General features: G+C 37.8%; 1 protein-coding gene across 3 annotated transcripts in view; it reads right to left on the reverse strand.

The window, feature by feature from the left end:
* Window positions 1–15,004, reverse strand: part of cdk15 (cyclin-dependent kinase 15) — a 140,153-nt gene that overhangs the window by 57,265 nt on the left and 67,884 nt on the right. For all 3 annotated transcript variants that reach the window (XM_015359369.2, XM_006636765.3, XM_015359370.2), the window contains 3 exons: window positions 5,469–5,531; window positions 3,549–3,672; window positions 2,465–2,585 (listed from right to left, as the gene is read on the reverse strand). In XM_015359369.2, the coding sequence (XP_015214855.1) occupies window positions 2,465–2,585; window positions 3,549–3,672; window positions 5,469–5,531 (308 nt within the window). The remainder of the gene's footprint in view (window positions 1–2,464; window positions 2,586–3,548; window positions 3,673–5,468; window positions 5,532–15,004) is intronic.

Genomic DNA, 15,004 nt, shown 5'->3' on the forward strand with positions numbered 1-15,004 from the left:
TTAGAATCTCTAAGGATCTTATTCGGTTAGTCAAGTGTTGTCAATTTCAGTCCTCAGCATCTAAAATACAGAAGGTTGTCTTTGTCTCTTGAGGTTATTAACAGTCTATTTGGTTGAATTAACCCAGCTGAAGCTTAACTGGCCCAATTTACAGCATATTCCTCCTGATTTTTTTAAAGAGACCTAGATTCTAGATCTGATATCGGAACACCTGTTTTAGATGATACGAAAATCCTTTCTGCGCAAAATTACAGTATATAGGCTTCAAACAACAGGACAGCACAATGTGTGCTCTTAAGTTCTGCCAGCAACTTTTTTTTTCCTTTTTAATACACTTTCCTTCATGTGTAGATGCCAACATATTTTGTTTTTAAGCCAATTTAGAACATGCTAGTGAATAAAACAAATTGTTAAATCGAAATCAATCTTTTTTATGCCTGCAGGCTGGAACAAGAACAAGGCCATTACTGTTAAGGCAAATGTTTGGTTTCTCCAAGTAAGAGTAAGTTCATGGTGGTAAATCTTTCAAACACTTACGAAATCAAACAATGTGCTTCCAAATTCTAGCTCTATTACACCATAGTTAGGCAGCAGTTATGTGAGTGTATACAGATCCCTTCCAGCCTTGGATGAAACTGAATACCGTTTTATAATTTCCAAGTGTTTCTTGCTGGCAAAGCAAGAGCACTATTCAACATTGCTTTTTGTTTGCAACAGAAAACTTGTGCCACCTGCACAAAAAAATATTATTTTTTATTTTGTAAAATATTTATGTACACTTCTCTCATGTTTTGTGACATCCATTTGAGGATTCAGTGTTTTTCTCAGGGAGCAGCTCTCAAATTTAGACCACTTAAAAAGGCAACTTAAAGTAAGAGAATTTACTTAACATAGAGTGTAGCCTAAAGATGCTGTTTCTTTAGTTAGATTTTTCCTATCCCAATTTCTACATTCAGTAAATTGTTTTAAGCATTGAAAATTATTTTCCATCAGAAAGAGAAGACAAATATTAAAAGTATTATTTCACTGAATTTTCCATTCGTAGAAGGATTTGGGTTTGGGGGCTCCAGGGTGGGTCAAGCAGTAAAGCTTCTTATTAAAAGCATAGGAACACATAAAGGTTTATTCCATGCTGAAAAGAGCATGTACACAACGTTTCGGCTTCTTCTCACACCTGATTAACTCTTGGGATTTCCTGCTTGCAGGAATGTCCCACTGTTGTAGTGACAGATACCGTACAGTATATAGTTTGTCTAATCAGCACTGAAGCTAGGGAGCAGTAGAGTAGTTTATTGTTATGTGTACACTAACATTGGAATTCTTAATCGCATTGATCTCTCGGGACACAGTACAACAGACAACACCACACATTGTAGACAGTACATTAGAGCATAATAAATAATAGGAACAATAAATGTTGTGGGACAATAAATTATGTAGTAGTGGAAAAAAAAACATGGTAGATCACACAAAAAGTGCATAGTTCAGATGTGTATTTAGGCATTGCAGCTAGCCGTTGAGGATGTGCACTGCAGTGGGATAGAAGCTTCTCTTGAGTCTAGTAGTCTGCGCTTTAATGGTGCGGTACCCCTTGTCAGAGCTCAAGGGGGAGAACAATTTGTGGCTAGGATGACTTTGATCCCCAATGATGGATTGGGCTTCATCGCAAAAGCAGACGGTGTGAATATCACTGATTTGTTGGTAAATCACATCCTATAACCCTCTTCCCTTGCTATAGTAGGTTTGTAGTGCATCTCTGATGCTTGGTGATGCTTTCTGATGCCATGACACTTTTGGAGGAATTTGTGGATCTTGCAGTGTGTCCATTCATGACAGGCTGTGAGGGTAGGCAGTTTAAAGCAGTATGTCTACCCATCCTCATACCTCATACCCCCATGGTGGTTTTGTCTTCTGAGCCATGACGAAGCGACATTTACTTGACTCCAAACAAGGTGATCAGAATGAAAATGGAGTTGGCACAGGACAAAAAACGGAAACTGAAATCCGGCCATTGGCTATAACAACACAATTTTCGTTTTAGATTAGTCCATCGAAATGCTGAAAACCACCCATTATGATCTCCGAATCTGAATCACTACACCCAGTATCATTACAGTAACCAGCAAATGTCTACAGTATGTCATTGACATTTTTGCATAAAATTCACAACAAATGACTGCAATTTATAGGAACGGTGTGGAAAATAGCCTGCAGTGTTTTGACTGCAATTGCATGAAAGGAATGAAGATTGTAAAGGAATGAAATAAAGTGCAAAATTTAAATATATTCTAAAATTTCATATTTTCCTATCGCAATAACCTATACTAGATCATTACTGTCCCATATATAATTTGTAGGAGGAATCTACATTTATACAGAAATCAGGAATGCCACCACTTCAATTCACCATGCATCGTCAAAAATGGAGTTTCCAACCATTTATCATTCTAGCTTTGACCCTCACCATATGTCTAGTCCAGTGGAGTAGTCTGTAGCTCCCAGTAAGACATCAGGAGGCCTGTACCAGAGAGTCACCACTTCCGAGGAATAGGATTGACTAGGGACTGACTTTGAGCGTGCTAAACCTGTAGATAAAACAAACACATGGTGGCAATCAGCTGAATTTGAAAGCTGTGGGCAATGTCCAGCCTCCCTTAATCAGCTGACCAATTAATGCACAGTGCCCAATGGAAAAAACCTTGGTTTTCACATGAATGGTTGGGGTGCGTGGAATCGGGCTTTCGGAGAATAGAAACCACAATTTCAGAGACTTGCATTCATACTGTACATCATCCCGCTTTCCCCTGATATCGTAGGAAATGAATGTCCTGAGAGGAAGGATAGATATCTCGAGCAAGAACACAACACACAGGGAAACCAAGTCAAGATTCCAGTTGGTCAACAGAATAAGTAATTCTAGGGATAAACCGTGTGGTTAGGTTAATACTGTAGTTTTTGCTTAAGGAATAAATTGTATTACTTTTAATCCAGTCATGATAAGAACATTAGTTAAAAAGACCCATGTGAAGAGAGGTAGGCAGCAAAGGGGAATATTCATCCCTCCATTTTCTCACGGGTTAATCCAGCTCTGGGTCGCAGGGGAGCCAGAGTTTATCCCAAGAAGCAATGGGTGCAAGGCGGGATACACCCTGGATGGGACACCGGTCCATTGCAGGCAAAGGTGAAGACCTACTGTATGAGAATATCTGTCAGGCTACATTATAATGCAATATGTGCTGCAGAGTGAGGAGAAAGTGAAATGCCTTTTAAAATGAGTAATTCTGCAAGTAGTCCTAAAATTAAATACTGAGTTTTTGGCAGTCGTAAGAAAATAACCTTGCAATTATTCCTAAACTGAGGTCCTTTAAACTGTCTAGTAAAAGTACAATGACAATTGGACCACCTTAAAAGAATGTGGCTCAACATTCTGTATTTAACAGCGAAGGCCTGAGTGCTGAAATACGGCCAAATGTGTGTACTGTACATACTGTATAGGCAGTCTTGGGATAAAATGAGGTCTGGATCATCTATGCTCTTTTGCAACTCACCGAAGTCTGCGAGCTTAAGTTCTCCCAGGTAGCTGATGAGCAGGTTCTGGGGCTTTAGGTCTCGATGCAGAATCCTCTGACGATGAATATAGGAAAGCCCTCGGAGCAGCTGGAACAGGAAAAGCTGAAGCCGAGAAAGATTGACAGGCAATGAAAGCAACCGATTCTTTTGAAATTTGTTTTACAGGGCTTTAAGATCGGATCGGAAATGAACGCATGTTGGACACATGGAGCACTGTTCCTCCTAATCAAGCCCCTTCCCCTGGGGGCGTGGGGGCTTGGCCAGCGTTTCCCTCTGTATGCCGGGGAGATTGGGTTACGTTAGAAAGCAACACTTGTAAAATGACTGGCATGTAGGGGCGCATAAGACCTCAAAGTTATCAGCCGTAACCATAGCAACAAAATTGAAACCCCAAGAAAGGTCTCTTGTTACGCAACACGTAGAAATTACAAGGAGGCAGCCTTATCCAGTTTCCAAAGTCGTTCTTTCATCTTTGCATGTGGTTCCAATTTTCATGCTACTCGTTCACTGTACTGAGCACTTTCTCTTTAAAATGCCGGCTGTATCTGAAATGAAAGCGGTTAAGTCACCTAATAGGGAACATGGCCAAATCATACACAGTTTGCTATTAGAACTGGACTATTAAATCTGAGGACTGGCTATAACACTGCTGTCACTGTCATGTTCAATTGGAGGCTGAAAAATACTTCCCTTTGCACACATATTAATTTAATTGAGGCAACAGACATCCGTCTTCTCAAGTTTGTTAATCACCCTTAAAACCTTTGCTTTGCTGAAGACATAATAAACAGCACAAGAAGACTACAGATCTTTTTACACAGTCAGCTATGCCTTTCTCCTTTAAAATGTATTGATTCGAAACACAGCCTGTATCTGGGGTCAAACGCCTTATGCATTTTTGTCAATTCTCTGCAAAGCTTCTTCAAAATTCCTGATGGGTATATCACTCGGGATTAATTTTAAGCAACTAGTAGACAATTTGTCAATGTTCTCCTCTACACAAAGTGAGGTGGCAAAAATGCTTAAATTAAAGTTAATTATAAGTAAATTAAATATAATTTAATAAAGGTTTGCTGTTGTGGCTTCAGTTCAAAGAAGTGCAACAATTAATTCCTGACTTTAAGGGTCAGACAGACAGATTAAAATAGCTGTTCAGTATTGTGACTAAGTATTCTGGAAAGGTTAACTCTTAGAACTTCTTCGTTATGAAAAAACATGTTCAGAACACAAGTGTAAATTAAAAGGAACTGATTTTGAAATGAAAGTAGGAGATAAATTCTCATACAAACAGTTGTAGGTGTCTGGAGCAATCTAAGTCACATTCTTGAAGCAGGTTCCTTGTAATCATACAGAAAATATTTGGTCAAAAGCCATTTAATATAATATAGTAACTAGGAAAGGCCCCCCAATCAAATCACTTACTGTACACCCATTCCATCTACAGGACCTATAAAGGGTTTTGGAAAGAGTTCTGCTCAGAAAAAAACACTGAGGAACCTGGCCTCTAAACTCCTACAGCGTTTTGGTCCATCAAGCCTGCTGTGTGTGGTTTTCAGGAACTTTGTAAAAGCCGCGCAAGTATTTGTGTAAAAAAAAAAAAAGTAGGATCGCTATTCTATTTCACATTGCCAGCAAGTCACGGAATTAAGAAAAAACACTTTCTTGACTTCACATAATGAATTTAGTTCTTTCTTCAGCTGTATGAGGTGACAATGATGCTGTAATACCTTTACAAATCTGATTAATGTTTGACTCTGTGTTAAAATAATTCTGAAACAACAGATTATGCAACTTTTTCCCCTCAGGACCTGCAAGCAATACTGTGGTAGAGGTAATTCTATCACAGGCACTCCTGTCTGGGTTATGGGTACGAATTACAGCATTTCCTGATTTGTTACCTTAACATTGTAGGAGTGAAGTCCTCCCGGGTGCTGAACCATGTACTGTCCTAGATCGGTTTGCTGGAGAGAGAGGTGGAAAAGAGCATAGTATGAACATGACAGTACAATCGGTAAGAACAATATCCTTTCTAGGAATTTGAGAAGGGCCTTTAATTAACAAAAACAAAGCATGTGAACACATAATCACTAACACAATATCTTGACATTATTATGAGAGACCTTGTGGTCTATTCTGGTACAAGGAAAAGGGTATGCATATTCTACATCATTTTCTATATAAGGAAGGACCCAGGAAGTTAGCAAAGTAGTCAAATTACAATAAGTATCAATAGATGAAACAGGTGAAATTTTGGATATTTGTTTTACATTACAAAGAGATGGAGAATTAATCTCAAGCCTAAGAATTTGTGACCACAATGGAGATAAAGCATTCTGGCTGTCAATTGGTTTCTGACACAAACGATTAAAGCAGCTCCAAAAACTGAATAGATTGATATAGTACTGAGTTAATACTATTTGTACTGTAGTTTAAACTGGTTGTATTGGAATATGGCCAATGTCATTTAATTATGGATTATAGCCTATTTGAGAATACTTTATTAATTTATAAACATATAATTTATGGCTATATACAAAATTGCTCTAAAGCAAAATATTTTAAGAAAGACAATAACGTTCTCATACTCCTCCATTTGGTATTCAATCCAGAGGCATACTACAGAATAAACTGAGAATTTATTGGGTATTCCTGAGCCTTACTTTAGTATCGTCCACTACACCATTTAACGTGAGATTGTTTTTACAAAAGCTTGTAGTACAAACATGTCCAAGCTTGGTTACCTAAACGCAACAACGCAACATGAATACTTGACTTAAATCAAACTTTGAGCGTTGATGATGCATTCTCTTGGATTTGGGAAGGTTGCTATATCAGTTCTAACTGTTAGCCTCATTTGCTGAAGTATATTTTCCACTGAAAAGAGTAGAAGGTGGCATTGATTCATTGAAGGAAAACTGATCCCTAACCCTAAATTCCAAGATCCTTAGCTAGGGTTAGGGTTAGGATTCCCTAAAACATAGACAATTTCTAATGGCATGGCTGTAATTCACGTCAGAAATAATATGTAGAAATGATAGAATTTCCAAGAAATCTACACATTTTTTTTCCCATCACTCTATGTATGGCTATATACACAGCATTGGCGTAACAGGGAATTTAGTCTATACTGCTCCTATAGCAAAAGTCTGAAAGAAAGTCAATACAGCTCTCATACTCCGGCATTTGGTGTTCAATCCAGGGGCATACTACCATATAAACTGAGAAGTTATTGGGTATTCCTCACTCTTACCCTAGTTTGGCCCAAAACACTCCTCATTGACAGCCCCATTTAACATGAGATTTCCACTCTCAGAATACTTCACTTAAAACAGAATATGAGCATTGATGATGCATTTTCTTGGGTTTGGGAAGGTTGCTATGTCAGTTCTGACTGTTAGTTTCATTTGCAGAGGTATATTTTCCACAGAAATGAGTAGAAGGTGGCATTGATTCCTTGAAGGAAAACTGATCCCTAACCCTAACCTCCAAGCTAGGGTTAGGGTTAGGATTCCCTCAAACATAGACAATTTCTAATGGCATGGCTGTAATTCGGGTTAGAACCAATATGTAGAAATGATAGAATTTCCAAGAAATATTCACATTTTTTTCCATCACTCTATGTATGGCTATATACATAGCATTGGCCTAACAGGGAATTTAGTCTATACTGCTCCTATAGCAAAAGTCTGAAAGAAAGTCAATAAAGCTCTCATGCAACTGCATTTAGTGTTCAATCCAGGGGCATACTACCATTTAAACTTAGAATGTATTGGGTATTCCTCACTCTTACCCTAGTTTGGCCCAAAATACTCCTCATTGACAACCCCATATAACATGAGATTTCCACTCTCAGCATACTTGACTTAAAAAAGAATTTGAGCGTTGATGATGCATTCTCTTGGGTTTGGGAAGGTTGCTATGTCAGTTCTGACTGTTAGCTTCATTTGCAGAAGTATATTTTTCACGGAAATGAGTAGAAGGTGGCATTGATTCCTTGAGGGAAAACTGATCCCTAACCCTAACCTCCAAGCTAGGGTTAGGGTTAGCATTCCCTCAAACATAGACAATTTCTAATGGCATGGCTGTAATTCGGGTTAGAACCAATATGTAGAAATGATAGAATTTCCAAGAAATCTTCACATTTTTTTTCCATCACTCTATGTATGGCAATATACACAGCACTTGCCTAACAGGTAATTTACTCTATACTGCTCCTATAGCAAAAGTCTGAAAGAAAGTCAATAAAGCTCTCATGCCCCTGCATTTAGTGTTCAATCCAGGGGCATACTACCATATAAGCTTAGAATTTATTGGGTATTCCTCACTCTTACCCTAGTTTGGCCCAAAATACTCCTCATTGACAACCTCCTTTAACATGAGATTTCCACTCTCAGAATACTTGACTTAAAACAGAATTTAAGCATTAATGATGCATTCTCTTGGGTTTAGGAAGGTTGCTATGTCAGTTCTGACTGTTAGTTTCATTTGCAGAGGTATATTTTCCACGGAAATGAGTAGAAGGTGGCATTGATTCCTTGAAGGAGAACTGATCCCTAACCCTAACCCCCAAGCTAGGGTTAGGGTTAGGATTCCGTAAAACATAGACAATTTCTAATGGCATGGCTATAATTTGGGTCAGAAACAATATGTAGAAATGATAGAATTTCCAAGAAATCTTCACATTTTTTTTTCCATCACTCTATGTATTGCAATATACCCAACATTGGCCTAACAGGGAATTTAGTCTATACTGATCTTATAGCAAAAATGTAAAAGAAAGTCAATAAAGCTCTCATACTCCTGCATTTAGTGTTCAATCCAGGGGCATACTACCATATAAGCTTAGAATTTATTGGGTATTCCTCACTCTTACCCTAGTTTGGCCCAAAATACTCCTCATTGACAACCTCCTTTAACATGAGATTTCCACTCTCAGAATACTTGACTTAAAACAGAATTTAAGCATTAATGATGCATTCTCTTGGGTTTAGGAAGGTTGCTTTGTCAGTTCTGACTGTTAGCTTCATTTGCAGAAGTATATTTTCCACGGAAATGAGTAGAAGGTGGCATTGATTCCTTGAAGGAAATCTGATCCCTAACTCTAACCTCTAAGCTAGGGTTAGGGTTAGGATTCCGTAAAACATAGACAATTTCTAATGGCATGGCTGTAATTTGGGTCAGAAACAATATGTAGAAATGATAGAAATTCCAAGATATCTTCACATTTTTTTTCCATCACTCTATGTATGGCTATATACACAGCACTTGCCTAACAGGGAATTTACTCTATACTGCTCCTATAGCAAAAGTCTGAAAGAAAGTCAATAAAGCTCTCATGCTCCTGCATTTAGTGTTCAATCCAGGGGCATACTACCATATAAACTTAGAATTTATTAGGTATTCCTCACTCTTGCCCTAGTTTGGCTCAAAACACTCCTTATTTCAACCCCATTTAACATGAGATTTCCACTCTCAGCATACTTGACTTAAAACAGAATTTAAGCATTGATGATGCTTTCTCTTGGGTTTGGGAAGGTTGCTATGTCAGTTCTGACTGTTAGCTTCATTTGCAGAAGTATATTTTCCACGGAAATGAGTAGAAGGTGGCATTGATTCCTTGAAGGAAATCTGATCCATAACCCTAACCTCCAAGCTAGGGTTAGGGTTAGGATTCCGTAAAACAGACAATTTCTAATGGCATGGCTGTAATTCGGGTCAGAAACAAAATGTAGAAATGATAGAATTTCCAAGAAATCTTCACATTTTTTTTCCATCACTCTATGTATGGCAATATACCCAACATTGGCCTAACAATGAATTTAGTCTATACTGATCCTATAGCAAAAATGTAAAAGAAAGTCAATAAAGCTCTCATACTCCTGCATTTAGTGTTCAATCCAGGGGCATACTACCATATAAGCTTAGAATTAATTGGGTATTCCTCACTCTTACCCTAGTTTGGCCCAAAATAATCCTCATTGACAACCCCATTTAACATGAGATTTCCACTCTCAGAATTCTTGACTTAAAACAGAATTTAAGCATTGATGATGCTTTCTCTTGGGTTTGGGAAGGTTGCTATGTCAATTCTGACTGTTAGTTTCATTTGCAGAGGTATATTTTCCACAGAAATGAGTAGAAGGTGGCATTGATTCCTTGAAGGAAAACTGATCCCTAACCCTAACCCCCAAGTTAGGGTTAGGGTTAGGATTCCCTAAAACATAGACAATTTCTAATGGCATGGCTATAATTCGGGTCAGAAACAATATGTAGAAATGATAGAATTTCCAAGATATCTTCACATTTTTTTTCCATCACTCTATGTATGGCAATATACCCAACATTGGCCTAACAGGGAATTTAGTCTATACTGATCCTATAGCAAAAATGTAAAAGAAAGTCAATAAAGCTCTCATGCTCCTGCATTTAGTGTTCAATCCATGGGCATACTACCATATAAACTTAGAATTTATTGGGTATTCCTCACTCTTACCCTAGTTTGGCCCAAAACACTCCTCATTTCAACCCCATTTAACATGAGATTTCACTCTCAGAATGCTTGACTTAAAACAGAATTTAAGCATTGATGATGCATTCTCTTGGGTTTGGGAAGGTTGCTATATCAGTTCTGACTGTTAGTTTCATTTGCAGAAGTATATTTTCCACAGAAATGAGTAGAAGGTGGCATTGATTCTTTGAAGTAAAACTGATCCCTAACCCTAACCCCCAACCTAGGGTTAGGGTTAGGATTCCATAAAACATAGACAATTTCTAATAGCAGGGCTGTAATTCGGGACAGAAACAATATGTAGAAATGATAGAATTTTTAAGAAATCTTCACATTTTTTTCCATCACTCTATCTATGGCTATACAGTATACACAGCACTTGCCTAACAGGGAATTTACTCTATACTGCTCCTATAGCAAAAGTCTGAAAGAAAGTCAATAAAGCTCTCATACTCCTGCATTTAGTGTTCAATCCAGGGGCATACTACCATGTAAATTTAGAATTTATTGGGTATTCCTCACTCTTACCCTAGTTTGGCCCAAAATACTCCTCATTGACAACCCCATTTAACATGAGATTTCCACTCTCAGAATACTTGACTTAAAACAGAATTTAAGCATTGATGATGCATTCTCTTGGGTTTGGGAAGGTTTCTATGTCAGTTCTGACTGTTAGCTTCATTTGCAGAAGTATATTTTCCACAGAAATGAGTAGAAGGTGGCATTGATTCCTTGAAGGAAAACTGATCCCTAACCCTAACCTCCAAGCTAGGGTTAGGGTTAGGATTCCCTAAAACATAGACAATTTCTAATGGCATGGCTGTAATTCAGGTCAGAAACAATATGTAGAAATGATAGAATTTCCAAGAAATCTTCACATTTTTTTTCCATCACTCTATGTATGGCTATATACATTGCATTTGCCTAACAGGGAATTTACTCTATACTGCTCCTATAGCAAAAGTCTGAAAGAAAGTCAATAAAGCTCTCATGCTCCTGCATCTGGTGTTCAATCCAGGGGCATACTACCATATAAACTTAGAATTTATTAGGTATTCCTCACTTTTACCCTAGTTTGGCTCAAAACACTCCTCATTTCAACCCCATTTAACATGAGATTTCACTCTCAGCATATTTGACTTAAGACAGAATTTAAGCATTGATGATGCGTTCTCTTGGGTTTGGGAAGGTTGCTATGTCAGTTCTGACTGTTAGCTTAATTTGCAGAAGTATATTTTCCACAGAATTGAGTAGAAGGTGGCATTGATTCTTTGAAGGAAAACTGATCCCTAACCCTAACCCCCAAGCTAGGGTTAGGGTTAGGATTCCGTAAAACATAGACAATTTGTAATGGCATGGCTGTAATTCGGGACAGAAACAATATGTAGAAATGATAGAATTTCTAAGAAATCTTCACATTTTTTTTCCATCACTCTATGTATGGCTATATACCCAACATTGGCCTAACAGGGAATTTAGTCTATACTGATCCTATAGCAAAAATGTAAAAGAAAGTCAATAAAGCTCTCATACTCCTGCATTTAGTGTTCAATCCAGGGGCATACTACCATATAAGCTTAGAATTTATTGGGTATTCCTCACTCTTACCCTAGTTTGGCCCAAAACACTCCTCATTTCAACCCCATTTAACATGAGATTTCACTCTCAGAATACTTGACTTAAAACAGAATTTAAGCATTGATGATGCGTTCTCTTGGGTTTGGGAAGGTTGCTATGTCAGTTCTGACTGTTAGCTTCATTTGCAGAAGTATATTTTCCACAGAAATGAGTAGAAGGTGGCATTGATTCTTTGAAGGAAAACTGATCCCTAACCCTAACCCCCAAGCTAGGGTTAGGGTTAGGATTCCGTAAAACATAGACAATTTCTAATGGCATGGCTGTAATTCGGGACAGAAACAATATGTAGAAATGATAGAATTTCCAAGATATCTTCACATTTTTTTTCCATCACTCTATGTATGGCAATATACCCAACATTGGCCTAACAGGGAATTTAGTCTATACTGATCCTAAAGCAAAAATGTAAAAGAAAGTCAATAAAGCTCTCATACTCCTGCATTTAGTGTTCAATCCAGGGGCATACTACCATATAAGCTTAGAATTTATTGGGTATTCCTCACTCTTACCCTAGTTTGGCCCAAAATACTCCTCAATGACAACCCCATTTAATATGAGATTTCCGCTCTCAGAATTCTTGACTTAAAACAGAATTTAAGCATTGATGATGCTTTCTCTTGGGTTTGGGAAGGTTGCTATGTCAATTCTGACTGTTAGTTTCATTTGCAGAGGTATATTTTCCACGGAAATGAGTAGAAGGTGACATTGATTCCTTGAAGGAGAACTGATCCCTAACCCTAACCCCCAAGCTAGGGTTAGGGTTAGGATTCCCTAAAACATAGACAATTTCTAATGGCATGGCTGTAATTCGGGACAGAAACAATATGTAGAAATGATAGAATTTCCAAGATATCTTCACATTTTTTTTCCATCACTCTATGTATGGCAATATACCCAACATTGGCCTAACAGGGAATTTAGTCTATACTGATCCTATAGCAAAAATGTAAAAGAAAGTCAATAAAGCTCTCATACTCCTGCATTTAGTGTTCAATCCAGGGGCATACTACCATATAAGCTTAGAATTTATTGGGTATTCCTCACTCTTACCCTAGTTTGGCCCAAAATACTCCTCATTGACAACCCCATTTAATATGAGATTTCCACTCTCAGAATTCTTGACTTATAACAGAATTTAAGCATTGATGATGCTTTCTCTTGGGTTTGGGAAGGTTGCTATGTCAATTCTGACTGTTAGTTTCATTTGCAGAGGTATATTTTCCACGGAAATGATTAGAAGGTGGCATTGATTCCTTGAAGGAAAACTGATCCCTAACCCTAACCCCCAAGCTAGGGTTAGGGTTAGGATTCCGTAAAACATAGACAATTTCTAATGGCATGGCTATAATTCGGGTCAGAAACAACATGTAGAAATGATAGAATTTCCAAGATATCTTCACATTTTTTTTCCATCACTCTATGTATGGCTATATACACAGCACTTGCCTAACAGGGAATTTACTCTATACTGCTCCTATAGCAAAAGTCTGAAAGAAAGTCAATAAAGCTCTCATGCTCCTGCATTTAGTGTTCAATCCAGGGGCATACTACCATATAAGCTTAGAATTTATTGGGTATTCCTCACTCTTACCCTAGTTTGGCCCAAAACACTCCTCATTTCAACCCCATTTAACATGAGATTTCACTCTCAGAATACTTGACTTAAAACAGAATTTAAGCATTGATGATGCGTTCTCTTGGGTTTGGGAAGGTTGCTATGTCAGTTCTGACTGTTAGCTTAATTTGCAGAAGTATATTTTCCACAGAAATGAGTAGAAGGTGGCATTGATTCTTTGAAGGAAAACTGATCCCTAACCCTAACCCCCAAGCTAGGGTTAGGGTTAGGATTCCATAAAACATAGACAATTTCTAATGGCATGGCTGTAATTCGGGACAGAAACAATATGTAGAAATGATAGAATTTCCAGGAAATCTTCACATTTTTTTTCCATCACTCTATGTATGGCTATATACACAGCACTTGCCTAACAGGTAATTTACTCTATACTGCTCCTATAGCAAAAGTCTGAAAGAAAGTCAATAAAGCTCTCATGCTCCTGCATTTAGTGTTCAATCCAGGGGCATACTACCATATAAGCTTAGAATTTATTGGGTATTCCTCACTCTTACCCTAGTTTGGCCCAAAATACTCCTCATTTCAACCCCATTTAACATGAGATTTCACTCTCAGAATACTTGACTTAAAACAGAATTTAAGCATTGATGATGCGTTCTCTTGGGTTTGGGAAGGTTGCTATGTCAGTTCTGACTGTTAGCTTCATTTGCAGAAGTATATTTTCCACAGAAATGAGTAGAAGGTGGCATTGATTCTTTGAAGGAAAACTGATCCCTAACCCTAACCCCCAAGCTAGGGTTAGGGTTAGGATTCCGTAAAACATAGACAATTTCTAATGGCATGGCTGTAATTCGGAACAGAAACAATATGTAGAAATGATAGAATTTCCAAGATATCTTCACATTTTTTTTCCATCACTCTATGTATGGCTATATACACAGCACTTGCCTAACAGGGAATTTACTCTATACTGCTCCTATAGCAAAAGTCTGAAAGAAAGTCAATAAAGCTCTCATGCTCCTGCATTTAGTGTTCAATCCAGGGGCATACTACCATATAAGCTTAGAATTTATTGGGTATTCCTCACTCTTACCCTAGTTTGGCCCAAAACACTCCTAATTTCAACCCCATTTAACATGAGATTTCACTCTCAGAATACTTGACTTAAAACAGAATTTAAGCATTGATGATGCGTTCTCTTGGGTTTGGGAAGGTTGCTATGTCAGTTCTGACTGTTAGCTTCATTTGCAGAAGTATATTTTCCACAGAAATGAGTAGAAGGTGGCATTGATTCTTTGAAGGAAAACTGATCCCTAACCCTAACCCCCAAGCTAGGGTTAGGGTTAGGATTCCGTAAAACATAGACAATTTCTAATGGCATGGCTGTAATTCGGGACAGAAACAATATGTAGAAATGATAGAATTTCCAAGATATCTTCACATTTTTTTTCCATCACTCTATGTATGGCAATATACCCAACATTGGCCTAACAGGGAATTTAGTCTATACTGATCCTATAGCAAAAATGTAAAAGAAAGTCAATAAAGCTCTCATACTCCTGCATTTAATGTTCAATCCAGGGGCATACTACCATATAAGCTTAGAATTTATTGGGTATTCCTCACTCTTACCCTAGTTTGGCCCAAAATACTCCTCATTGACAACCCCATTTAATATGAGATTTCCACTCTCAGAATTCTTGACTTAGAAC

This window comes from Lepisosteus oculatus, chromosome 12 (genome assembly GCF_040954835.1).
Source record: "Lepisosteus oculatus isolate fLepOcu1 chromosome 12, fLepOcu1.hap2, whole genome shotgun sequence".
NCBI classification, from domain to species: Eukaryota; Metazoa; Chordata; class Actinopteri; order Semionotiformes; family Lepisosteidae; genus Lepisosteus; species Lepisosteus oculatus.